The sequence below is a fragment of the Salvelinus sp. IW2-2015 genome, linkage group LG19, assembly GCF_002910315.2.
Source record: "Salvelinus sp. IW2-2015 linkage group LG19, ASM291031v2, whole genome shotgun sequence".
Taxonomy (NCBI): Eukaryota; Metazoa; Chordata; class Actinopteri; order Salmoniformes; family Salmonidae; genus Salvelinus; species Salvelinus sp. IW2-2015.
Genome location: NC_036859.1, coordinates 27,803,550 through 27,831,204, shown reverse-complemented (window position 1 = coordinate 27,831,204; position 27,655 = coordinate 27,803,550). Strand labels below are relative to the sequence as shown.

At 44.2% G+C, this 27,655-nt stretch overlaps 1 protein-coding gene across 1 annotated transcript in view; it reads right to left on the bottom strand.

Moving 5' to 3' along the window:
* LOC139029292 (chromodomain-helicase-DNA-binding protein 7-like) overlaps positions 1-27,655 on the bottom strand; it is a 51,031-nt gene that overhangs the window by 20,661 nt on the left and 2,715 nt on the right. The window contains exons 2-3 of the mRNA XM_070448933.1: positions 5,370-7,296; positions 414-808 (exon numbers count right to left, since the gene is read on the bottom strand). Of these exons, the coding sequence (XP_070305034.1) occupies positions 414-808; positions 5,370-7,136 (2,162 nt within the window). The 5' untranslated portion in view covers positions 7,137-7,296. The remainder of the gene's footprint in view (positions 1-413; positions 809-5,369; positions 7,297-27,655) is intronic.

The window sequence follows — 27,655 nt, the reverse complement described above, 5'->3', positions numbered from 1 at the left end:
AAAACTGACCTGAACACAAATCAGCTTTAAGACCCTAGCCAAAACACATGCACACCATTAGTAATACTGATCCCTGAGAAACACCAAAGCTTTCATTCAAAGCATTCAATAGCAGTAGTAATAGAGAAGCTGATTTCGAGGTATGGGCCTTGCCTAGATCTAGCCTAGCTAATGTAGTGCTGGTATAAATAGCCTAGATCTAGCCTAGCTAATGTAGTGCTGGTATAAATAGCCTAGATCTAGCCTAGCTAATGTAGTGCTGGTATAAATAGCCTAGATCTAGCCTAGCTTATGTAGTGCTGGTATAAATAACCAAGACGTAGCCTAGCTAATGTAGCGCTGATATAAATAGTTAGGCCTAAACTAAAGTGACATTTAGTACACTTAGTTTATGTAAAGCAAATGTAACCTACCTGGGCTTCTTGGCCTTGGGGGTAGTGCTCTTGGCCTTCTCCTTGGGCTCTTTGGGAGTCTTGGGTGTTTTTGGAGTCTTGGGCTCTTTAGGCTCCTTCGGTTTCTTCTTTGTCTTCACCACAAGCGATTCCTCCAGGGCACCTGTCAGACAGTTAACCTCCGCCCAGGGACTGTCCCCGACCTTTCGTTTCCCCTCCTCGCCACATTCCTCTATACATCCTCCTTTCTTCTTTTTTGGTTTCTTTTTCCCCTCTACTCTTTCCTCCACCATCACCTTTGCTTTCTTCTTTTTTGGTTTCTGCTCAGTGGGCTTCTTGTCACGGTTGGCTGGCTGGAGGTTTGCCCCCGAAGCGGGTGTCCTGTCAGAAGCTGTCATCTCAGATGACGTAGAATACTGCCAGGAGAAGGGGAAGGAATAATAAACTAGTAAATATTTTCGGCAGCAGGAGAAACAAAAACCAACCAACCGGTCTGAGGCGGTTCATCAGACAACTCAAGGTTTAAACCGTTTTTGTTTAGATTTGAACAAAAGATATCTGCCACAAGTCAAATTTCCACTGCCTACCCGAGTCCTTACCTTTATCTCCATATGGCCATTACTAGCTTTATACTATTCTTAAGTTCAGCATGGTGACAACAATAACTTTACTAAATCTATAGCTCAATAGAGAAAGAGCAAATGTTTGACTTAAACCTAGAGACAACACATGTAATTTATTCAGACTGCTGGTTCAATTGAGAATTATATACCTAAAGAGAGTGAGGAGCTAGGACTCTAGCCTCAAATCCTAAAGAGGGACTTGGTAATTCTTGTCTAACCTCTATTCCTATAGAGACTGCGCTGGCCCTCTCCCCGCCACAGCCACAGCTGAGCTGGGCTGATAGGAAACCAGTTGGCAGCTGTTTGGGGCTTCCAGCTGGGAGTGGGGGGGGGGGGGGGCATCATTTATGGACATCAGCAAATGTACTGCAATATGCCACAGCGCTCTCCAAAAGGAGTCTTCGAAAACAACGCCCTTGTCTGAGCTAGTTCAAGTGTGTGCAAGTATTTCCACTAAAGACAGTAGAGCGAAAGAAAGAAAATTCAAAAGAATGAAAGATGTGAGGTTCTGTTTGTAGAGCACTTGCTTTATCCCGGAGGCCCGCAGTTCACTCAAAGACAAAACTTGAGAAACCACATCAACTGCGGCAGTCGAATGCAAATTTCCTGTAAACAGGCGAGCAGACAGATTGGTTGCATGGTGCATGCCAAACATCACCAAGGTCACAGAGAAAGTGTTTACGCCCATCCCCAAACAGAGGTGTGCAGAAGACAGGCCGGCAATAGAAAGAGAGCGAGGCGAGAGAGGAGGGCTTGGGCTGCTGCTTTAAATGGATAAATGTCTCCTCTTGCCCAGCTTCCCCGATAATCAATCCCATGAATGACAATAGGCCCGCTGCGCGCACTTACTGCATCACTAATGTGACAGCAGCAGTGACGAATACGATACGGACGGTATTGGGTTTCATCTCTCGGAGGGGGAAGAGTGACGTGCCGGTTAATCTGACAGCCAAAGTGCTCGCTCTAGAAGCTAAATACTCCTTAAAGKAGCAGAGGCCTGCCACTGCTGTTGAGTGGCTGTGGTCTTTCATACCCAACACTATCAGGGTTGGCAAAGGGCCTGACGTAGCCATCGAGACTAGAGGTCGACCGATTAATCGGAATGGCCGATTAATTCGAGCCGATTTCAAGTTTTCATAACAATCGGTAATCAGCTTTTTTTTACGATTGCAATCCACAAGGAGACTTGTGCAGGCTGACCACCTGTTATGCGAGTGCAGCCAGCAAGGAGCTAGCTAGCAAGTTGCTAGCTAGCATTAAACTTWTCTTATAAAAAACAATCAATCTTAACATAATCACTAGTTAACTACACATGGTTGATGATATTACTAGTTTAACTAGCTTGTCCTGCGTTGCATATAATCAATGCGGTGCCTGAAATTGTGTCACTTCTCTTGCGTTCAGTGTAAGCAGAGTCCGGGTATATGCAGCAGTTTGGGCCRCCTGGCTCGTTACAAACTGTGTGAAGACCATTTCATCCTAACAAAGACAGCAATTAATTTGCCAGAATATTACATAATTATGACACAACATTGAAGGTTGTGCAATGTAACAGCAATATTTAGACTTAGGGTTTCCACTCGTTCGATAAAATACAGAACGGTTCCGTATTTCACTGAAAGAATAAACGTTTTGTTTTCGAAATGATAGTTCCCGGATTTGACCATATTAATGACCTAAGGCTCGTATTTCTGTGTGTTTATTATAATTGAGTCTATGCTTTGATAGAGCAGTCTGACTGAGCAGTGGTAGGCAGCAGCMKGCTCGTAAGCATTCATTCAAACCACACTTTCCTCCGTTTGCCAGCAGCTTTTCGCAATGCTTGAAGCACAGCGCTGTTTATGACTTCAAGCCTATCAACTCCCGAGATTAGGCTGGCAATACTAAAATGCCTATAAGAACATCCAATAGTCAAAGGTATATGAAATACAAATGGTAGAGAGAGAGAAATAGTCCGATAATAACTACAACCTAAAACTTCTCACCTGGGAATATTGAAGACTCATGTTAAAAGGAACCACCAGCTTTCATCTGTTCTCATGTTCTGAGCAAGGAACTTAAACGTTAGCTTTTTTACATGGCACTTTTACTTTCTTCTCCAACACTGTTTTTGCATTATTTAAACCAAATTGAACATGTTTCATTATTTATTTGAGACTAAATTGATTTTATTTACATATTATATTAAGTTAAAATAAAAGTGTTCATTCAGTAATTGTCATTATTATAATATTATTAAAAAATATATATAAATTTTTTTATACTATAAATCAGCCGATTAATCGGTATCGGCTTTTTTTGGTCCTCCAATAATTGGTATAGGTGTTGAAAAATCATAATCGGTCGACCTCTAATCGAGACGCTACAAATATGGTTATTTTTAATATTCAGTATTCCTTGAAAGAGCCACAGGGCGGACGATGATGCTAGTAATGTGACAATACCAGTATGGCAATATTTTTTATATGGCAAAAAGAAAACGCAAAGCAGACCAAACTCTATGGTCCTTTAAAAACCTACCATATGTAAAAGTGTGATATAGCTAGGAAAATAAACATTAGGGACGTTTTCCTAAATAAGTTAAATCCGATTCGTGTTTTGTTTCCATGCCACGATACTAACGAGTATCACGATACTGGTATCGTCCCGGACCGAAGTGATGCCGTCAAAAATAATTTAGTCTAGTGTACAGGCCCGAGTCTCTGCTGTTGGAGAACAATTGGCTGGCTCGTATTTAGCATTTCTTATTTTCAAGGTGACTCGTTTTTGAAACTAGCAGACCCGGTTTCATTCCAGGCTGGGGTTAGAAACCCCTGGGAGCCCCTGCCTTTCAAAAGCCCTGTGCCAATTAGGGTTACTGTCAGTTCAATTTCAATCCAGGAGATTTCTTTACAATGAGGGTTCTTCAATGATGCAAATTCTTCACCCTTAAAACAAAATGGAAGGCTGTGGCCTAGGGGTGTAAAAGGCCCTAGAGGTGGGATGGCCAATAGTGATATTTAGATGTGTCACACACCCTTTCTTGAGCGTTCTATATAGCAAGCAGCACCAAAGGTCATGGAACCAGCTCAGCGACCTTGAGCTGCTGACTAGCTTTTTAAGAGTACGTAGGTAGCCCGGTGCAGTGTGCACTACCCACCAATAACCATATTACAGCATACAGGGCAGACACGGCTAAGGGCTGCAGGAGTTGGTCTCAGACATTTAGGAAYACGTAGCCCTGCATGCCACCCTATAACCAGCGAGAGTACTGCGAGACGGCTACCACGACCACGCATCAGAAAACACCATCATGGTCAGACATCCTCCAGGCGAATTTGCCTCAGCCAGACTAACAGATAATGGGGGTACGTTCTTGCAGCCAGGGACCAAAGCGCACCGAAGCGATGCTATGAGACTTAACTGTGTGCCTAACATCTAGGTCATTCGCATTGGACAAATCTACTCCGACATCTTAAATGTCAACCACAAAACTCCCCAGTCAGAGCCCCAGTAACGGGAGGATGGGGGAGGGGAAAACTCTGGTAAAGGGGAAGAGGAGGACTGGAGAGTGGTGACGATGGTGTGAATGACGATGGTGTGAATGAGGAAGACGCCTAATAGAGATGCTAAGTGCTGGATGTGTGTGCTGCCACAGGGCGACCATTGTATGTTAATGGGTCAGCAGAGGAGGCGGCTTTGAGCACAAAACAAGCTAATGGAACCCAGGGCACGTGACTGACACACAAACACACACACCGAGTGAGTTATTGAGAGCTGCTAACCTCCACTCCCCACCGGCTGCCCCATCCTCCCTTCTCCGCCCCATTTCTCCCTCCCACGACAGGGCACATCCTGCTGTACACCATTAACTCACACATGAGTCCTCCGAGACAGACAAGGCAAACACACACAGAGAGCGAGAGAGAGCGAGAAGGAATCGAGGGAGAGAGAGCAGAGCGAGCGGAAAGAGAGCAGACGGGAGAGGAGAGATGCTTAGAGAGCAGGAAGGGAGAGAGAGAGCAGAGAGAAAGGGAGAGAGAGCAGAGCGAGCGGAAAGAGAGCAGACGGGAGAGGAGAGATGCTTAGAGAGCAGGAAGGGAGTATTCCCACTCAGAGAGGGGGTGGGGATGGGAGGGGGTTAGGAGATTAGCACAGTGGCGCCTGGATCTTGGGGAGGGCCAGGATATGCAGTGGAGAGGAAACAAACAGCTGTAAAAATCTATTTCCCCACACACAAACACCTCAAAACCCCCAATCAACAGAGCAACGCTGAGTTTTTAAATGTCATGCACCCACTCTCCCACACACACAAATACGTACATGAAAACAAACTCACAAAAAAAAACACACACAAACATCAAAGCAAACTCACCTGAATGTGAGGCACTTTCTGGGGGGTTGGAGGCGACTGGTGTCCTGCCGGCGCCCAAGGTGGCTGGTTGGGCGGGGAGCTCTGGTGGTGGGGGCCGGCCAGATGTGTCTGAGCCTGTGACGAGGGCAAAGCGGTCTGGGCTGGGTGCACCTGCTGCTGGAAGGCCACGGGAGGAGGCTGCAGCCCAGATTTGGGAGCCTGTTGCTGGGGAGGGAGCAGCCGCTGGTCCTGTGGTCCTGGAGGCTCACCGTGGGCCATAGGACCTGGAGGTCTCACCTGGTCGAGAGGGCCTCTCTGGTTGGGGGACATACCCGGGTAGAGCTGCTGGCTCGGGGGCATGTGGGGGTGCTGCTGTGGGTGGGAGAGGTGCTGGGGATGATGTTGCGGTTGCTGCACGCCCAGGGGAGTGGTGTTTCTCTGAGGGGCCATGGGGTTAGGGGCCTGGAGTGGCACTCCAGGGTACAACCCTACCTCGGGAGCAAGACCTGCACTAGGGGGTCGGACCTGTTGAGGCGGAGGTGTGACCGCGGTGGTTCCCATGCCCTTCATGGGGGACATGGAGGTGGGAGAGCCGTAAGATCCATGAGGTGGTGTGGGGAGGTGGGGCTGCTTATGGGGGGTGGCCTGGGCCTGGGAGGGGTGCATGGGCTGGCTGGTGATTTGGTTGGGGTGGACAGGCTGCTGGTGTACCTGAGGACCCGGGTAGCGCTGTGGGGCCCCCCCTGCGTTGGGGTAACACTGGACTTGTGCTGGCCCCATTGGCCCGCTGGCGCTACTGTTGTTGTTACTGGTGCTGCTGAGGCTCATGCCGGGACTCATCCCTGCACTGCCGGCTAATCCCTGATTATGGTTGCTGTACTGGGGGTAGGGGGGGTACGGCCCTGAGCTGGTTACAGCACCAGGAGAGGCTGCCTGGCCGTGCATGTTGAACCCCATGTTCTGGTGTGGCCTCCCGGCCAAGCCCTGGTGCTGCTGGTGAGAGGTGTGGGAGGCCATGCGGTCCTGGGTGTGAACAGGGCCCTGGCCGGGCTGGTGAAGAAACTGCTGTTGCTGTGCCGGGTGGCCCGTCATGCTGGAGTTCTGCTGGAGCCCCACGTGGCCCATGTAGTGGTTGGGCTCCTGGCCCATGCCCGGAGGGAAGTGGTTGATCCTGGGTGGCGTCTGGGTCTGGCCAGGGTGGCCCTGCATAGTGGCGTAGTCGGACCGGCCCATGTAGGGGCCCATACGGTGGCCGTGGTCCTGGGGCCCTGAGGGGTCGTGCTGCTGGTGGGATGGGGCCTGGGGCCCAGAGGGGCCGTGCTGCTGGTGGGATGGGGCCTGGGCGGATGCCTGTTGCTGCTGGAATGGAGGCCTGCCCTGCCCGGGGCCAGTCTGGGGGCCCCACGCGGCTCCTCCGTCAGGGAAGGACTGCCCGTGCCCATCGCCTTGGGCTCTGGGGTAGACATGGTGCCCCCCTCCGGGTTGTTGGGGGCTGTTGTGGTAGCGTGAGTGCGGGGTCACCATGCTGTTGACGGCGGGGCCGTTGTCCTGCTGCTGCTCGTAGCCTGCAAAGGGGTCGTAGGGGTGACCCATCTTGGGCTTTCCGGGGACGGCCTGCGAGGGGTGGTGTAGTGAGTTGGAGGAGAGCGACCCGTAGTCCTGGTGCTCCTGCTGTCCTACGGGGTTGGGCTGGCCCTGGGGGAAGCCACAGTCCCCCAGGCCCTCCAGCCCGTCCGAGAACAGGTTGGCATCATCCCCGAACAGGCTCAACATCCCCGGGTCAGCCATTGCTGCTGGAGGGAATGAGGCTCCAGGGAACCTGCGCTCACACAGAGGTGGATGTCCTCAAAGCCTAATCCGCTAAATGATCTTCAGCATGTCACTCCATATTTCCCTAATTCTCCCAGAAAACGAGAATGCAGAGTCAGGCAAAGACAGGTTACAGGACCTGGAGGGAGAGGAGGAGAGAGAGATAAGAACAGTGTTAAGCAGGGGCTATTATCAGACGAGGTCCATTGTGCAACCTTACACCCGTTCTTTCACCTCCTGCTAACTGAATTGGGGTTCTTAAAGTGGCACATGTTCAGCAGTTTAAACAGTTGTAAGCAACCCCTCCCCCAAGATGGCCCTTTCATCCCATCCCCCACCACCCCATCCCACCTCTGTTTCCATTTGCTTTCAAACAAAAGATTTTCCTCACCGAGAGAGAGACAGGCACCAAACCTAAACCCATTCATTCTTTAGGGAAAGAACAAAGGCCTGGGCAGAAGCAGGGGTGTTTAAACAGCAGCAGCTGCCAGATCAGCCCGGCAGATGTGAAAATACAAGGAGGGAGCCACCTGCTCAAGTGTGTTTTGTTGGTCAGAGAGAGAAGGAGAGAAAGAGGCAGAGATTCAGAGTGTGAATGTGTAAGGGAGTGAGTGTATGCACATATATTTTAGCTGTGTAGCTGTGTGTGTGTGTGTGTGTGTGTCCTCGACCTGCTCATCCCCTGAGCTCTGTAATCAGATGAGCAGGGGTTATTATGGAGGTGTGAGAAACCAGGCTGAAAAGAGAGCCAGCACAGGGATTGGATGTCCAACTCAACACGCGACGTGTGTTTATGTGGGCCTGTGCGTGTGCGGACTTGAGGCTGTGTGTGTGCTTGTATTACTATCCTCATGGGTACTGGAAATACCCAAAAGTCCCCACAAGGACAGTAAAATAAGGAAAATTCTCCTCATGGGGATATTTCCCAGAGGACAAAGCCTCTCCTCATGGCTGCTAGCACCACTACCACTGACCTTACGTCAATGAGCAGAAGGGAAACCATTTCCTGCAAAATAGCGACTTTTCAAARGGGGACATTAGCATAAGCCCTTGTAAAACAATTCGGAGACACTGAAATTTCACCTACTCAAACAAGTTAAGAAATCCCTGAGGTGAGAAAGAGAGCGCATCTCACAACATGCTTTAGCAACATAGTACAAAAGGAATTAAGAAACTTGCTGGGCGACTCACCAGATGAAGAAACAAGCTGTAACCGATCTCTAAAGACAAACCACAACACAGCTAGCAGTGTCGACAGAGAGAGGAGACAGATGTAGCCTAGGCCTACGCAGCAGTAAAAACACAGTATAGCAAACAGATATACTACAACATATTTTACTTATACTAGAATTGCTACATTTGCAGAACAACCATAATACACTTATTGCTTACATCTACAGATACGATTGGACAAGTCTCAACTGCGATATAGACCTAGAGTTCAGACTACGACATCTCCTAATACTACCACTTACAGTGCTCGTCTCCACAGTCACCTTCAATTATACGCCCACACCATCATGCTCCGTACATTCTGCGTAGTTTCAGCCACAGTAGAAGCCCAGTGAAAATATATGATAACAAGTCAGTAGCAATCAACACAACACTCACAAATTCATTTAATTCCACTTGGGCCTTCGAGGAAAAGACACGAGGGATGGAGAATGAACGAGGCAGAGGCACACTTCCTTTCTAAATAAAAACTGTCATATTACAGCATGGCTGTAAAGGATCTCTTCCGTCATCTGGCTTACATTTGGAGAGATTGAGTCTTATGGTTTAAAATGTCCCTTTCATCATCTCAAAGATTCCACTGAGCAGGAGGAATTTCCCTGCTTCCTCACCTCCTGGGCCATAGATCGCCTCTGCTGCCATTCAGCAGCTCAGCTCCTCCAGGATAGAGAGAGAGCTCCCATGGCCTCCTTATGACACCACACCCTGGGGGTGGAGACGAGGCAGTGGAAGTGTGTCTGGAATGGAGTGTGTGTGTCAGTGTTCATTTCGTCAACAATATAAATGACAAATACTCAGCAACGACCCATTTTTCCTGACAGACGCCCTGGAAAAACCGGTAACTATTACAAATTACTTTTCATTTTAGTCTATGAGACGAGAATATTTCATGCAATCTCTCTTCGGCAGACTTGACGTCTTTCAGTTGCGCGGTCTGATTGAGCTAATCTACCTGGCTCTCCCACACAGGGGTATTTGGTAATACCAGCACTGAACACATGGGGCGCTGTTTTCAAAACACCATTGATACTCTAATCCGAAGGTTAGCAATGCTAACATGTACATGTAAAATCCCAAAGAGAATGCTAAATGCTAACAAGCACATGGTGAACATTTTGTCGTTTCTGACCAAAACTACACAAGTAAAAAAATGCTACTCTTTTGCTGCAAGCACAAGACAAATATTAGCAGGCAAGGCTCGTGATCCAGAAGGGTATTCTCTGTAGTTCCCAAGTGAATGTTTGATTTTGAAGAAGCTAACCACTTAGCTAACTAGCAAACCAAATGCACAACTGCAAAGCATTTGAAACATTTTAGACAGTTAACTTGATAGTTATAAGATATTTAGCTGGTAAATATTTAGCTGTGAAAAGCATACTGTAATTATACTTAAATATAATATGCAAAAACTTCAACTATGTTACTGAGTTACAGTTCATACAAGGAAAATCAGTCAATTTAAATAAATTCATTAGGCCCTAATCTATGGATTTCACATGACAATGCAGGGGCGCACCCACTTGGGAGCCAGGCCCAGCCAAAGAAAATGAGTTTTTCCCAACAAAAGGGCTTTATTACATACAGAAATAATCCGTTTCATCAGCTGTCCAGGTAGCTGGTCTCAGACAATCCCACAGGTGAAGAAGCCGGATGTGGAGATCCTGGGCTGGCATGGTTACACGTGGTCTGCGGTTGGACATACTGCCAAATTCTCTAAAACGACATTGGAGGCGGCTTATGGTGGAGGAACCAACATTCAATTCTCTGGCAACAGCTCTGGTGGACATTCCTGTAGTCAGCATGCCAATTGGAAATGTTATTGACCCCAGCACAAGTTGCACCTGTGTAATGATCATCCACTAACAGGGATGCAAACTAATTTGTGCACAAAATATGAGAGAAATAAGCTTTGTGCGTATGAAACATTTCTGGGATCTTTTATTTCAGCTCATGAAACTAACACTTTACATGTTGTGTTTATATTTCTGTTCAGTATAGATCACCTGGCGCATGCTGCACAACAGTGAGTGACACAAGGCTCCGGTATCTCGTCGTTGTGTGCTTGTAAACAAACACCACGTGACATGTGACTGGGGACTACCGTAAGCTTCATAATGTGTCAGGTGAAATGAAGAACGCAATGTACTTTATCTCCTAACGTATTGCACAAGTTGATTGCAGGTATTCACTTAAAAAGTAGCTACAAATATTCAAATGTATTTTATAAACTTCAAAAATAAGTTGTTTCAACAGTATTGATGGAATTGAAAAACCATTGTGGCTTTTTCCAAATACCCCGGTATACTGTATATACAGTAAACCACTCAAGCCTAACTTAGGTTATTTTTGCTTTGATCACATCAGAAATTCTATTTTCCCATGCAAAATACTAATACTATTTGTTGAATATTAGGAGTGCAGTAATACTTCTGGTATTTTTGGGAAATTCTCATCTTTTCAATTAAACCACTTATTTACCCCCTTGACCGTTATTATAGGAAGGAAATCAGAGCTATAAATTGTTTATATCCTATATGGTAAATTAGGGCTAGCATTGGTAACAATCTGCCACAATATCAATGTTGCCAGCTAAGGTATACGAGGGGATAGTAGGCGGAGCTGGACAAGGCTATCTGAATGTGCACATGGAAGTTAGAGGTAGCCTAAATATTAATTATTTAATAGAAAAAATATGCACGGACTGTGACTAAAAGTAGACTAAAATTGTACTGAGTTTAAGTTGACTGATAACTAAGGATGAAATGACAAAAATGGTATAACAAGATGCCAAAATGAACAGTGTGTGAGTGTCGTCAGGATGGTGTAAATCTGTGTACATGTCTGTGTGTAGGGTGATTGAGTGCCAGGCAGTAGGCTAGTAGGGGGCGGAGCAGAGCCATGCCAAAAGCTGCAAATTTGAATCCCTTCGATCTGATTTGGAGTCTCAGCTGGCGGGCTGACCGTTCACCTAATTCCCTCTACAGTGACATGTGGCTTATTGACAGGTCCATTCCCATGTCTCTTTCTCTACACCCCGGTGTGTGTGTGTGTGTGTGGGAGAGGGAGGTGGTTTGGAAAGAGAACAAGCGAGAGGTATAGGGGATTGCAAAATCCAAGATGGCAGCATGTCAAGTCGTTTGTGAAAAGTAGATTTTAACCTACTAATAACCTAGGTTGAGGAAATCCACAATGTCCTTGTTGTGTAGTGCAAACTATTTTGTTTTGCTGGTGTAAAGATAGCAGGTCTCCCTCAACTCGGATACATTTCCCCCCCCTCACTATTTGCACTTCTTTACTTGAGGTTTACCAAGGTAATTCCATCTCTGGCTGGCCGAGTTCTTTCTTCAGCTTTCCCTCCACAGAGTCTCGACMAAGCTGCTCCTCTTCCCTCTCCGCCTGGCTGTCAGAGGCAGCTCAACAATCCCCAACCCGCTCTCTCAATCTACTCACACACATACACACTGTCCCTCTCTCCCCTTACCTTTCATTGGCCTCTATTTCTTACATCTCTCAGAGATAATGACAATTTGTGTTATTGCTTTGTGCACTGACTTCACTGAACATTGTTGGCGGGAATTCGCTTTTTTCACTCCGTCCAAGTGCCGATGCATTTGTGGCATGATGTGAACAGTACGAACTTGTGTCACTACCAAAGTCTAATGGTTTTAAATTACTTTTGTATTGTCTGGAAACTCACTTGTAGAATTCGCTTGCAGTAGGTCTCTTAAAAAAAGAGAAGCCGTGCAAGGTTATTAAAACAGAGGTGCCTAGTTATTCTTCTGTTGTTGATATCAGGTAACGTGCAACCTAACCCTGGCCCTGATATGCAATGTCTCCAAACCCCCTCTGATTTTAAATCTACATCTGTTTTGGTATTTTTCATTTAAAATGTACGTAGCTGGTTGTCAAAAATGGATGGGGTTAGGATTTGGGTTAAAACAACTGATGCAATTTGTGTTTCCTGAAACCTGGCTCAGCAAGTCTGTTTTTGATAAGGATATTTTTATAAGTGGTTACAATGTTTATCGCACTGATCGGGTTAAGAAAGGTGGGGGTGTGGCTATATATGTAAAATTAAATTCCCTGTAAGTGTGGCAGAGTCTGAAACTATTTGTAAACATTTGGAATTTCTTGCTTTGAATATTGAGGTTTCAAAGGGTCTCTAACTGATTGGCTGTTAAGACCCCCTCTGCATCTCTGTGACTGGCTGTTATAGACCCCCCCCTCTCTGCATCTGTGACTGGTGTTATAGACCCCCCCCCCCCCTGCATCTGTGACTGGCTGTTATAGACCCCTCTGCTCTCGGTGATGCATTTTCTTCTCTGATGAACCTTATGTCTAAACTTCTTTACAGTGAAGTGATCTTGATTGGTGATCATCTCAACTGGTGTTGGTTAAAGAAGGTGTCTGATGATTTTAAACTGCGTTGTAATTCTATGAATCTTACCCAGTTGATTAACTCACCTACTCGCCCAAATGTCCAGATAAATCTACCCTGACTGATTTGATATTGACAAATGTTCCACAAATATTCTGCGGTTGGTGTTTTTTGTAATGATTTAAGAGACCATTGTGCTGTTGTTGCTGTTAGAAATACCCAGATTCCTAAAACAGACGAGTTTTAATGAGCAGGCTTTCGTTCATGATAAGTTTTATTTTGACTGGAGCAGATTGAGCTTATCCCTGATGTGGAAACTGCCTGGACATTATTTCATGATGTTTTTTYCCAAATAGTAAACAAACATGCCCCATTCCGCAGGTTCAGGGTTAAAGGGAGGGATAATCCATGGTTTTCTTCTGAGGCGTCTTGTATTTTTCACGACCGTAATCTAGCCTGGGCTAAAGCAAGGAAATCATGTTCTGATGCTGATTGGCTTATTTTTAGGCAGCTACAAAACAAGTGTTCTTTTCTTCTCAGGAAGACCAAGTCTGAATATTTTATGTCTGTTACCWCTGATAAACTGAATGACACTAGACCGTTTTGKRAGGCTATTAAGTCTGTCTGGAAACCGTAATGTTCATGAATTACCGTCATGTGTATTGAAGGACTTTGTTGCTGTATATATGACAAAACTGAAGTGCTGAATTGTTTCAATGAGCCCTTTGTATCATCTGGTAGGCTGTTTGATTCAGTGTCCTCAGTCTCCTTACAACCCTGTGTGGACGAACCAGCGAGAGCAGGTCAAACTTTGAGCTTTTTGCCATTCTCAGTGCAGGAGGTGCATAATCCTTAAAATCAGAGAAAGCCTGCAGGTCCTGATCTTCTTGAGCCCTGCTTTTTAAATCTGTCAGCTGATTTCATAGCTGAACCRCTTACATATCAGTTCAATCAAACCCTGGAAAGTAATGAAATTCCAAATATCTGGAAATCAGCATTTGTCCTACCACTTTTAAAAAGGGGAARATCCAACCCTTTTAAGTAATTATTAGGCTAATCTCAAAGCTGTCACCACTGGTGAAAATAGTTGAAACCCTTGTGAGTGAACAGCTAAAATAGTTATATACTAACTATTTTATCAATGTACCAATCTGGCTTCAGGAAGAAGCATAGCACAATTACAGCAGCCATGAAGGTTTTAAATGATATCACTGAAGCCCTTGACAAAAAACAGCATCGTGTCTCACTTTTTATTGATCGCTAAGGCTTTTGATAGCGTTGATCATGCTATACTGAGGCAGAGATTGTTGAGTGTAGGTCTTTCGGAGCATGCAGTTGCATGGTTTGCTAACCATCTGTGATAGAACTCAGTGCACTCAATTTGATGGGCTCATGTCTGTTAAATTGTCTGTCTAATGGTGTGCCCCAGGGCTCTGTACTCGGTCCCCTCTTATTCACTATTTATATAAATAAGACAACAAAAAWGCGCAACTTCACTTTTATGCTGATACTGTTATTTGTTGTGCCTCGTCTCACTAAAGCGTTCCAGAACTTGCAAACTGCTTTTTATACTGTTCAACAAACCTTGTGTCAATTGAAGCTTATCCTCAATACTGACAAAACTAATGGTATTTTCTGAAGCAAGAAATAGATCTCTGAACCTTTCACCTATTACTACTTGTCAGGGCAATGAGACTGAGACTAACCTCAAATATCTTGGAATTTTAATTGATGGCGGCCTCTTTTAAATTGCATATTCAACAGCTTACAAAAAAATTAACTGAAGTTGGGATTTTATTTTAGGAATAAGGCCTGTTTTTCATTTGAAGCCAGAAGGAGGCTAGTATCAGCTACATTTATGCCTTTACTAGATTATGGGGATATTTTAAATATGAATGCTTCCACTCAGTGTTTGAGATCAATTGACACCCTTTACCTTGGTGCTTTGTGATTTCTTTTAAACTGCAAAACCCTTATGCACCACTACACTTTGTATACCAGGGTTGGCTGGCCTGGTATAAGCCATTTTGGGTTTACTACCATTTTATTTGGGCATTTTTATTGTTCAGAAATGTGGTGGGTACTCTCTTCGTTCACAAGACTATCCTGCTAACTGTTCCAAATGTCCGAACTGAATTTGGTAAAAGGGCTTATGTACTCTGCGCCATCGTCTTGGAACACCTTACAAAATACTTTTCAACTGGAAGAACTTGTCCCGATTGGTGTTTTTAAATCACTGGTGAAAGATTGAGACTGATTCCCTGACCTGTCAATGTTTTTAATTTGCTGTTTTATGATTTTGTTACATGGTTTTTACTAGATTACTTGTAGTTTTGCATGTTGTCTGTCTGTAATTGTGTAATTACTTGGTGCTTCCTATCTTGACCAGGACAGACTTCAAAAAGAGATTTCAAATCTCAATGAGCCCTTCCTGGTTAAATAAAGGTWAAATAAAATAAATATAGGGGAGGGAGCCAGCGAGAGGTGGAATGAGAGAAAGATGGAGTTCAGTCAGCAGGCCGTGTGACGACCGATGAGTGGGCGGTCAGGCATGCCCTAATGCAGAAAACATTAGGAGGCACCTGCCAGTACACACACTAACAACCAGACCAACACTTTCTCTCTTGGGGTTAGACTACGTGTGGTGTACTCATACAGCGCCTTCGTAAAGTATTCAAACCCCTTGACTTTATCCACATTCTTAGGTTACAGGCTTACTCTAAAATGTATCAAATTGTTTTTCCCTCTCTCAATCTACACATAATGACAAAGCAAAAACAGGTTTTGCGAAATGTCAAATTTATAAAAATAAAAAAATATCTAATTTACATAAGTATTCAGATCCTTTACTCAGTACTTTGTTGAAGCACCTTTGGCAGCGATTCTAACATTGAGTCTTCTTGGGTATAATGCTACAAGCTTGGCACACCTGTATTTGGAGAGTTTCTCCCATTCTTATCTGCAGATCCTCTCAAGCTCTCAGGTTGGATGGGGGTCATTGCTGCACAACTATTTCCAGGTCTCTCCAGAGATGTTCGATCAGGTTCAAGTCTGGGCCACTCAAGGACATTCAGAGACTTGTCCCGAAGCAACTCTTGCGTTGTCTTACATGCTGACCAGACCGCACGCTTGCGTGCACATGTTGATTTTGTCCCCCCACACCAGACGCGATCAGGAGACGCAGGTTGAAATATAAAAAAATTCAGAAGCAATTATATTAGTTTGGGGACAGGTCAAAAAGCATTAAACATKTATGGCAATTTAGCTTGCTTGCTGTCGTTAGCTAATTTGTCCATGGATATAAACTTCGGGTTGTCATTKTACCTAAATTGCACAAGGTCCTTTACTCTGACAATGAATCCACAGATAGAGGTAAACCTCCGTCTTATTCTTCTGGTGGTTGGCAACCAACTGGATTCTGGATGTCAGGTCATCTTTAAAATCACCCACGTGGGTATATGCGCCTAAAAACCATTGAGGAGATTTGAGAGAGCGTTGAGCATCACAAATRGCACCAAGTTATATTTTCGCAGCTGGCTACGTGAGCAGTGTGGGTGCAATGATTGAACAACATGTAAGTGTACATTTATTTAGCAGCACACGCAACGTGTCCGGTCAGCATGTAAGGGTCGTTGATTGGCATTCAGGCCAAATATTTTAATCTTGTTTCATCAGACCAGAGATTCTTGTTTCTCATGGTCAGAGTCTTCAGCTGCCTTTTGGCAAACTGCCTTTTACTGGCTGTCCTCCTGGAAGGTTCTCCCATCTCCACAAAGGAACTCTGGAGCTCTCTCAGTGATCGAGTTCTTGGTCACCTCCCCGACCAAGGCCCTTCTCTCCCGACTGCTCAGTTTGGCTGGGCAGCCAGCTCTAGGAAGAGTCATGGTGGTTCCAAACTTCCATTTAAGAATGGAGGCCACTGTTTTCTTTGGGACCTTCAATGCTGCTGACATTTTTTTTGGCACTCTTCCCCAGATCTGTGCATGGAAACAATCCTGTCTCGGAGCTCTACGAAGAACTCCTTCGAGCTCATGCCTTGGTTTTTGCTCTGACATGCACTGTCAACTGTGGGAGCCTATATAGACAGGTGTGTGCCTTTCCAAATCATGTCCAATCAATTTAAATTACCACAGGTGAACTCCAATCAATTTGTAGAAACATCTCAAGGATGATCAATAGAAACAGGATGCACCTGAGCTCAATTTCGAGCAACATAGAAAAGGGTCTGAATACTTATGTAAATAAGGTATTTACGTTTTTTATTTTTACTACATTTTCCAAAAGCTCTAAAAACCCATTTTTGCTTTGTCATTATGRGGTGGTGTGTAGATTGCTGGGAATTATTTTTCATTTAATCCATTTTAGAATAAGGCTGTAATGTAACAAAATGTGGATAAGTCAAGGGGTCTGAATAATTTCCAAAGACACTAACTACCCAAACCATAACTACTAGTCGACAGCTGTCTCTAACTACCATTGTACATGAACAWGTCACAAAATTGATTGTAGCAAGTGAAAGAACAACAGACAGTGGGGCTAGTTATTTTCCCCCCTGCTATCCTGTTGGTTTAACTGAAGAGACATTTGTCCAGGCAATCCCCAAAATGTGACATTTCCTGTTCGTGGGGAGGTGAGCTGACAATGGACATACGATACCATTTTTGTTTTCACACTAACACAATACCATCATCATAAGCCTTTCATTAGAAATACTTTCAGAACATAGCCGTGACCATGTATAGAAGGTAGACAGTGTGGGGAAGGAAGGGAAGTTGAAATGTTGATTGTTTCAGATAGCGTGACCACAGGTCTTCATAAAATGTGCGCTACCGTTTTGTTTTGAAGGCTGGCTGGCTGGCTGGCACGCCCAACGGCTGTGCTGCTATTGACACGAGCAACGGTGACAAGCAGACAAGCTTCTAATTATACGTGATTAGGGATAATTCAAAACAGTTGGCCTCCACTTTAGCTACTCTCACAGTGCTCGTGGTTTTATGCAGTTTAGATTGCGAGAGGACTAGGAACAACATTGAAAATTCAAATGAGAAAAACCTGACGTATGTATCCCAAACTGCACTGTATCAGTATGTGTTTATATACAAAGGAATGATTCAAGTCAGAACAAAAGAGCAAAAGCAACAGACTACTTTCCCAGTTGGAAAGGTAGAGAAGTTCTGCCTTCCAAATGCTCTTGTTCACACCTTTCTAAACAGGCCTATTTTTATTTTACCTTTAACTTGGCAAGTCAGGTAAGAACAAATTCTTATTTACAATGACGGCCTATCCCAGCCAAACCAATTGTGTGCCGCCCTATGGGACAACCAATCACGGCCGGTTGTGATACAGCATGCAATCGAAACCAGGGTCTGTAGTAACACCTTTAGCACTGAGATGCAGTGCCTTAGTATAGGGCTCCCGGGTGGCGCAGTGTCTAAGTTCTCCAGTAGCGTTCAGTGGTGTTTGTTTACACATTTGAGTGTGCTCAAGAAATTAGAATATTTGACACTGAAAAGGAGGGGGTTCATTTCAGCCACTTAATTTTATGCAACAGCAACTAGCCTACTTCTCACTTCATAAACACCCTAAGCTAATGACGGATTATGTTCTTTAGCTTTAATGATAACACTAATTATGTAAATGTATGTGCGAGTAGCAAACAAGCTTAACTATGAGAACAGTTTCACTGCAGGGTATCTAAACAGGTTGGTGCAGAAACTGTTCAATGATTTAATTTCAAGTGGGTTAGTATAACTGGCTATCTACTACTGATATATTACAAGTAGAGCAGGTGGTCCAAGTTTGTTGGCTACTGGCTAGACCTCTGCTTGGCTAGACCTCTGCTCATCGAATGACACTAAGTCATTTTCACTTGGCATGTTGAAAAGATCTCAAAAGAATCTGAAGACACGTTTAGCATTACTAATTGGGTACCTGACAAATGACTGACATGTCCTAACCAAACTGTCAACATTTCAAGATTAATTGTCATACTCAACTGTCTGCTCTCTAATGTATAGCCTACTTAAGGCAGTCCCAATTGAATAAACTTGAACACTGCCAGTGTAACTTCCAAAAGCTAAACACACTTCTATTTCTAAAATAATGGTCACAGGGGTCCTATTTTTAGACATTAAATTACACATAAAACATTAGTAAAATGCCTCAGAGCTCTCAATGTCTTGGTCCCACTAATCCAGAGCTATCTGATTCAGTGGTGTCCCTGTGGACTGGCCTGGTATAACCACCTGGGGTGTCTCCCTCCCTCAGCCTTGAGAGCCCTCAGAGTACAGGTGGCACATCATGCCCCAGCGAGAGGCCAGCCTTCCAGAGGCACACCTTACCACTAGYTATCCTTTTATCTATCCTAACCCTCTCCATCCCCAATCTACTAAACTCCCTCTACTACTACCCCCCACAAGGAGGGTAGGGATGTCTGTTGTGGCTAATCGCACAGTGTGAATGTGAATAGATGTGAGAAGATGGGGGAGGGTTGAGCAGGGATGCAGAGCAGAATGTTTGGGCTGTTATTTGCATGAGGGAATCTGGTTATTTCACGCACGGCTGCCTTTCTCTTAAATGTAAAGTCCCCATATTTGGGGACGCTATTTGATTTTTTCTATTCAATTCAGTCTGGTATGAGAACAGTAACCCCTATCTGCAAAAGCAGGATGTCTGCAGAAAGCTGAGTATCTTGGTTATTGATCTATGCCTTCAAAATCTTGTGTGACTTACTACACTATATGGGCATATGAATATATAAGGGCAGGACGAGACGATGACCTCATTTCAAGATGGCCGCTACCTACATTTCAGTTAGCGTTGTGAAGCATAAACACGGAATACATTGATAAACACCGAAAGACAGGACAGATCATGAGGATTTCGACACAGCCTACGAAGATTGCTTTCTAGAAGGATTGGATCCACTAAGGAAAATTTGACTTTATATTGCTAATTTAATATATGTATTTMGTTTTTATAAGTTGTCTGCTTTTTGTACTTTTAGTTTACATTAGGCCTATGTAACAAGTCATTTCAATGTTAAATAATTCCTAAGTATTTATTATCTGTTTCATATTAGTTAAATGTTCTAAGTTTCATCCTTGTAACTTTGGAGAGGCCACTAAACTCATGGCCACTGTTTATTTGTGGTTCCCACCTCTACCCTTGGAGACAAAGTGTTACTGTTTGCATTGTGTGTGTGTGTGTGCTTCACACCTTCTGTGTGAGTCACTGTACAGATATAGTTTAGGCTTGGTGTTTTTACTTCACAGCAATGTCGTTTTGTAAATTAAGTCATCTGTAATTCTGTGTCTTACAACAATATATTCCTTTATTTTATTCACCATAGAGTGGAGGATGTAGAGGATTTGAATGATGACGTTTGGGAGCCACCCCTCCCCAGCAAGCCCCGCCTGCCGGTCAAGGTCTTCAGTCCCCAACTGCTGTGTCAATCATCCTGACTGATGGTTCTACATCCACTTTCATAGACCTCTTGAAAAATAAAATAGGACAAATAGTGCCACAAGCCCTTAACAGAATCGGTTTCCCCAAGACCAAGGTAAATGACATCACAAAGACAGCGGAAAGGGGGAGCAGACGTTGGATCAGGACTAACACGCTGCTTTTTGTGAAATGGAAGGGAAGTAACCATGCTCACCACACAGCATGAGGCATTCAATAACAACCATGTCTCAAGGAGGGTGAAAATAACAATGGGGCATGGGTGAGGAAGAATGTCCCCGTTTCTGTGAAGGACTACAATGCCAATGGGGCATGGGTGAGGAAGAATGTCCCCGTTTCTGTGAAGGACTACAATGCCAGCATGGGGGTTGTCAACCTATTTGATCCTCTGATAGGCTACTACCAGGTCCTCCACCAGTATAAGACTTATTTTTACCACTTTGTGGACATTGCTACAGTAAATGTTTTCATTCTCCACAAGCAGATGTCCAAAGCAAAAGGTCAAACCCCTCTCTCCCAGTTGGCCTTCCGAGAGCAGCTGGTGTTGGAAATGGCTGAATTTGGGGCCCAAAGCAACCTCACAAGACCCCCCACTCAAGGTGAGCATCATTATCCAACACGCATGCCAAAAGATAAAAGGAAGAACTGCAAGTTTTGCACAAAACACAGGGGGAAAGAAGGGGTGAAATAACAGTACACCTYCTGTTTCCTGGCAGAGGGACTGCTTCAAAGACTACCACGACAGGCACAAGCTATGGTGAAAGTGAAAGCTAATCTACACCTGGGATGTAAAATGAACACAAAGGCCATTTGTAAATAGTTCCGCTTATTTCTATTTTTGCACCTTTTTTTTTTGCAAAGGACACATGTAACCAAGTGTGTTAGACAAGACATTTTTATATATGTGTTGCATTTCTATTGTTTTTGTTGGMTATGCCTAGGCTAAACATTCAGGCACTTTGGAGGTTGAAAAAAACACTTGGATATCCCCTGTATGTCCCCCGACACCACCACAATGTTTGAGAGGTTGGTATGGTAGAGATAGTGTTTCTATACTGAACAAATAGCATTTAGTGAATGCAAATATGTAACAGCACTGGAATGATCTAATTTACAGACATAAGTCACTTTGGAGAGGTTACGGGACACTTGGACACGTCCTGTGAACACACCTGACACCACTTACTAAAACATCTGCCCATTTCTAGTTGTTAGGTCTATCAATCCCATTTTTTCTGATATTGTTCACATGTTGTGGAAGCCATCTGATGCGTTTCCAGGTCTACTCATCAAAATTCACTTATAGCTTTTCAATGAAAGATGACTTTCATAATAAAAATAATTGTTTGTGTGTGCTTGATCTTGTGTATTCTGAACTATATAACTCCTGTCTTCTGAGCATTTCCTCATAATTGCATAGATTTCTTCTTTCCAAATATACCCAGTTTTTCATTGTCAGAACCGTGTAATTACACATGAATAGCAGCTACTTTTGGGTATGTCTATGTAGGCGGAAATCTACATTTTGCCATTACATTTAAGAKGTTAATGGACTTTCACTTGTCTACAGCAGGGAGGGGTAAAACAGGAAGGAGTTCTGTTTATGCAATCTGCTCTCCGCTTTAAACATGTGGGCGTAATATCTCCCGAAAAAAATCACTGTCCAACTCCGAGGCATTTCACCGGTCAAGAGTGGGGCAGAGGGGAGGAGTATTCTGGGGAATACAAAAGGTCGTCAGTAATATATTCAGCAGAACTTGACTCCCAGGGAATGGCGGCACCTTGCCTTCCTCTTTGGCACTCCTCGTCTGACTGGCAGAGGGACCTGATGCAGCTCCCCCCTAACCACTCACCCCTGGGGCTTTTGGGCTGGCCCGTAGCAGGCCTGGGACCGGCAGCCATGCATGTGGCCGTGACACTGGCATGTGGGAATAAAGGGGAGGGGGGCTTTAACTTCCTGTCAGGGATGTCTGGCTCAGCAGAAAAAAATGACAGAGAGACAGGGGAAGAGAGAGACAAAGTTAAGAGGGAAGACGTGGGGAGAAGAAGTTCAGCTTTGGAAGGTTTCATCTGTTTCTGTCTGGAGTCCGTGGCATTGAGGGAATGTTTGTATGAATGGCTCAATTCATTAATTTGTTCTTCCATAAATTCAGTCTGAAACAATCCCCCAAAACTGTACTGTAGTTTGTGTGTGCCATTTTTCCTTGAAGAGTCTTGTTTGCAAATCATCCAGAATTATGTGCTTAGAGTGCATTTACAGGTTATATGTAAATAACAAAATAAAAAAATGGGCTGGGCCATACTAAAAATGTATCCCAAGTTTGCTCCAGCACAATTGTTTTTATGTTGAGATGACTAATCAAATCAAATTTTATTGGTCACATGTTTAGCAGATTTTATTGCGGGTGTAGTGATGCTTGTTTCTAGCTCCAAAAGTGCAGTAATATGTAACATGTAATATCTAACAAATCTAAGTAAAATAATGGAATTAAGAATATATAAATATATGGACGAGCAATGTCAGAGCGGCATAGAGTAAGATACAGTAGAATTGAATTCTACTACTCGTCTCTGTTTTAAAACAGACTATTGAGCAATTTAATTGGCACCACAAATACCCTGTTCAAAGTTGGTCTTACTATAAGTTTAACAGTTTCCGTGGTGAAAAGTTAAAACCCAAAACCTCTATCCTTCCATTAAGAATCAATTACAGGATTCCCGGGCCTCCCAGAGAGATAAATCATTTCCCAGCCAGTGGCTGTGAGTGCGACTGGGTGGGAGGTGGTGCAGGGGCTACCCATGCCCAGTTAAAAGCTGAAGCCTCCAGGCGGGTTTAAGACGTCAGCATGCTTCAGTTTGGCTAGCGCCTAGCCAAAATTGGCTGGCCGAACAAGTGTGCTTGTTTGTTCATATTGAGATGCCGTAGCCAGCATACACTCCCCACAAAAGTTAAAATGAAACTAAAATAACGCAAGAAAGCTGTCATTAATTAACATTTTTGCAGAGGAGATCTTAGTTTAATTGCACCAACCATCTAAGATGTTTGGTGCAGTATTTCTCAATWAAAAAATGTGCATTGAAAACAAGGTATTTCTCGTTGAATGAGACGGTGGAAGAATCCCTACTGTTGCCCAATCACCAACGAAGGGGTGTAGACTTCGGTTCCGAACTTCAGCTTGCATTTAGAGAAAAATGTGTCCCCGAACAACCTACGTCCAAAACATCACAAAATACTGTAATTAATTTATACAAACTCTTCCGAACTGTTTCAGATTGGAAGCATGCGGATGGATGCCTTTAACCTATTGGTTTTATGACACGCTGCCTCAGGGCAAATGATTTCTGACTGTACTTCCGGAGGCCCTTCCGACAGAACACAAAACTCTCCTTAGATCAGTGTAGGGGCAACTTCATCCCTCTCCTGCAGTAGGACTCAAAAGTCATGAATGGTGTCTCCTTTTCTACCGCTGCACTGATAGCCCTGGACAGGTCAACGCGAGCCCTTGTCTTTTGCTGTATTGCTTTCACCTACACTGAGTGTACATTAGGAACACCAGCTCTTTCCATGACAGACTGACCAGGTGAAARCTATGATCCCTTACTGATGTCACTTGTTAAATCCACTTCAATCAGTGTAGAYGAAGGAGAGGAGACAGGTTAAAGGATTAAGCCTTGAGACATGGATTGTGTATGTGTCCCATTCAGAGGGTGAATGGACAAGACAAGATTTAAGTGCCTTTGAACGGGGTGTTAGTAGGTGCCAGGTGCACCGGTTTGAGTGTCAAGAACTGCAGCGCTGCTGGGTTTTTCACACTCAACAGTTTCCTGTGTGTTTCAAGAATGGTTCACCACCCAAAGGACATCCAGCCAACTTGACACACGTATGGTAAGCATTGGAGTCAACATGGATAGTGTGTCAACATCCCTGTGGAACGCTTTCAACACCTTGTGGAGTCCATGCCCTGACAAATTGAGGCTGTTCTGACGGCAAGTGGGGGGGGCAAACKCACTTTTAGAAAGTTCCTCTAATGTTTTGTACACTGAGTGTATATGATCATACTATCATTTCAAATCAATGCCGAGGAAGGAACTACTTTACACTAATCTAGTGAGATGCTACCCTGACTAATGTCTTTAAATCTCCTCTAGGCTATCTTGAGATGAATTATCCTTCAGACACTAACACTTAAGCACAATACTGAATCTCAGCTGTGACTGTGCCATGGTTTGAATAAGAGGATGAGGACAGAGAAAAGGCCACCTAATGAATGGACAGAGGGAAATACCCTCTACTTCTGTCATAACTAGATGAGGCTACTGGATGAAAATTGGCATAGAGAAATACAGATGACAAAAGCTGCCTCGCAGGAGCCATACAAAGGTGAGCAGARTGAATAATACAATCTAATCAGCTGTGGCCAATCTTTAAACACGTTCTGTTTAGAAGAAAGGAACTGACACACAAGCAAGGCTTGGGGGCTGGCTAGGCTTCACTTCAGATAGATTTGAGTAGCTGCTTCTTCACCACTACTAGAGGTAGACAGATGGGCGAAGAGGGGGGGTTGCTTGTTTTCCAGGCACAAGAGGCCAGCACAGCCCCCTGCTAACCCCGGAGAGGAGAGGCAGAGGAGCAACGGGAGGCCTGGGGGAGAGGGACATGATGACAGAACCATGCGAAGCTTCTTCCACTGACAGGAGCAACAACCGCCACAGAACTAAACAAAATGGCAGCGATAATAAGTGGTCAGATCTGATGATCCACACAGACAGTGTCCATAGCATTCATACAAGGACTCAGTTGAGATTGAGTGTTCTTCTGACAGATGAGGCTGCCGAGACAGGATCCGGACTGCCGTTCCAGGTGTTAGGTAATGACAGCAAGGCAGAGGGGGGTGGGAGAAAGAAGTGTCTGTTTCTTACACGCATTAGCCTATCGTAACGCAATAAACCCTGGTTTAAATCTTTATAAAACCACATTAGATGTGTCAAACTGCTTTGGCAACAAATCCGGCTGATTTAGTGGATATATGGAAGAGAAGTACCTTTACCTTTCCACATTTGCTTATATATGAAATGGTTGCCATTTCCCCACAAATTTGTCAAAATATCAGTATTGACCCCTTTCAATTGAGAACTATTCTGAGTGTGTCAGCTAGACGCCTCTTCAAACAGTGCTTCTAATCAACTTAAAACTGTCTTTATAGAACCATTTAAGGCCTGATTAAGTCAGAGTAGTAGTTTGAATGTACAACTGAAACCAGTAGGAGTAAAGATGCTGTGGAAGCTTACCAGCATGCATTGCTCTAGCAGGTATTCCCAAACTGGGTTACGACAAATAAAAATGTGATGCACATTTTCTATTCCCGACATACCCAGGGCCTCTTATCTGTTGACAGAAAATAAAATTAAACCATCTAATGTTCAGCAAAAYAACAATGTCAAACGTTTTTATTTATATTTAAATGTAACCTTTATTTACCTAGGCAAGTCAGTTAAGAACAAATTCTTATTTACAATGACAGCCTTTCGGGGAACAGTGGGTTAACTGCCTTGTTCAGGGGCAGAATGACAGATTTTTTACCTTGTCAGTTCGGGGATTTGATCCAGCAACCTTTCGGTTACTGGCCCAACACTCTAACCAGGGTGAAGGTTTACGCAGACATTTAGAAATGGAACATGACAATTTGAAAAATAAGCCAGAGGAGTTTGAGCGAGAATGAAGATGACTTTCGAGTAGTAAGACATGTATAAAAGCAACAGATACCATTAAGAAGGGGCTAGAAGAGTGTTATATGGTGAGCTACTGAGTGGCTAGGACAGGCAAGCCCCATACTATTGTGGAGGACTTAATTCTTCCTGCTGCCGCAGATATAGCTGGGACAATGCTACGGGAAACGGCATCAAAAAAAACTAAAGGACAATGCCTTCATCAAACAACACTGCTTCACGACTCATCAGTGACATGGCAGGAGATGTTTTGAAACAATTACAGCGTCGCATACAAGCCAGTGAATTCTATGCGTTACAGCTGGATGAGTCAGATGTGGCGGGCCTGGCACAGCTCCTGGTATATGTCCGTTACGTTTACGGGGGGTCAATTAAGGAATCCATCCTCTTCCGCAAATCAGGACAACATGAAACAATATTTTTAAAGTAGTGGACAGCTTTGTGACATCAAATGACTATGGTGGTCAAGGAGTGCTGGTATCTGTACTGATGGCGCAAAAGCCATGACAGGGAGACATAGTGGAGTGGTAACACGTGAGCATCAGTTGCTCCCGATGCCACTTGGGTACACTGCAGCATCCACCGAGAGGCTCTTGCTGCCAAGAGAATGCCTTTCAACTTGAAAGACATTTTAGACACTACAGTGGGAAAAGGTGAACTTTGTTAAAGCAAGGCCCCTGAACTATTGTGTATTATGCTTTTTCAACATACAGAAGTGCACCGTTATCAAGGGGCAAAGTATTGACACGTTTTTTTTTTTGAATTGGGAGACGRGCTTAAAGTTCTCTTTACTGACCATAATTTTCACTTGTCTGACCGCTTGCATGATGACGTGTTTCTCACAGGTCTTTCCATCATTGTATGATTTGTGTGCAAATGAACTCAAGCGTGCAGACAATGTCAAATGTGATATAGCGAAGCACCCGAGTGAGCTGGGTGCGCAATTACGCAAGGACTTCCCCGAAACGGACAACACAAACAACTGGAATCGTTATCCCTTTCACGCCCCGCCTCCAGTCCACTTACCGATATTTGAACAAGAGAGCCTCATCAAAATTGCAACAACCGGTTCTGTGAAAATTTGATTTAAATCAGAAGCCACTGGCAGATTTCTGGACAGGGCTGCGCTCAGAGTTTCTTTCCTTGGCAAATTGCGCTGTTACGACACTGATGCCCTTTGCAACAATGTACCTATGTGAGAGTGGATTCTCAGCCCTCACTAGCATGAACACTAAATACAGGCACAGACTGTGTGGGAAATTATTTAAGACAGACTCTCTCCAATACAACCCAACATTGCAGAGATATGTGCATCCTTTCAAGCACACCCTTCTCATTAACCTGTGGTGAGTTATTACATTTTTGATGAACAAATAAGGTTTTATGTAAGATGCTCAAATAAAGAGCAATGGCAAAACACATTTGAGAGTGCTCTGACCCTGGTGCTAGARGGGGTAGGCAGCTGGAGGTTGAATGTTTGAAGGGGTACAGGAAGATAAGGTTTTGGAACCACTGCTCTACACCATAAAAATGGGGAGGGGGGCTGCTAAACCATGCTAATTTTCACAGAAAAAAACAACATGGCACTGTTTACAAGGGCCCCTAGTGTTCACTCTGTCAAGAGGGAAACAATGTATCTGTTTCGTCTTGGTTTCCCCTCAACTCTCCATCTTTGCATTTTAAGTTTAGTTTCTCG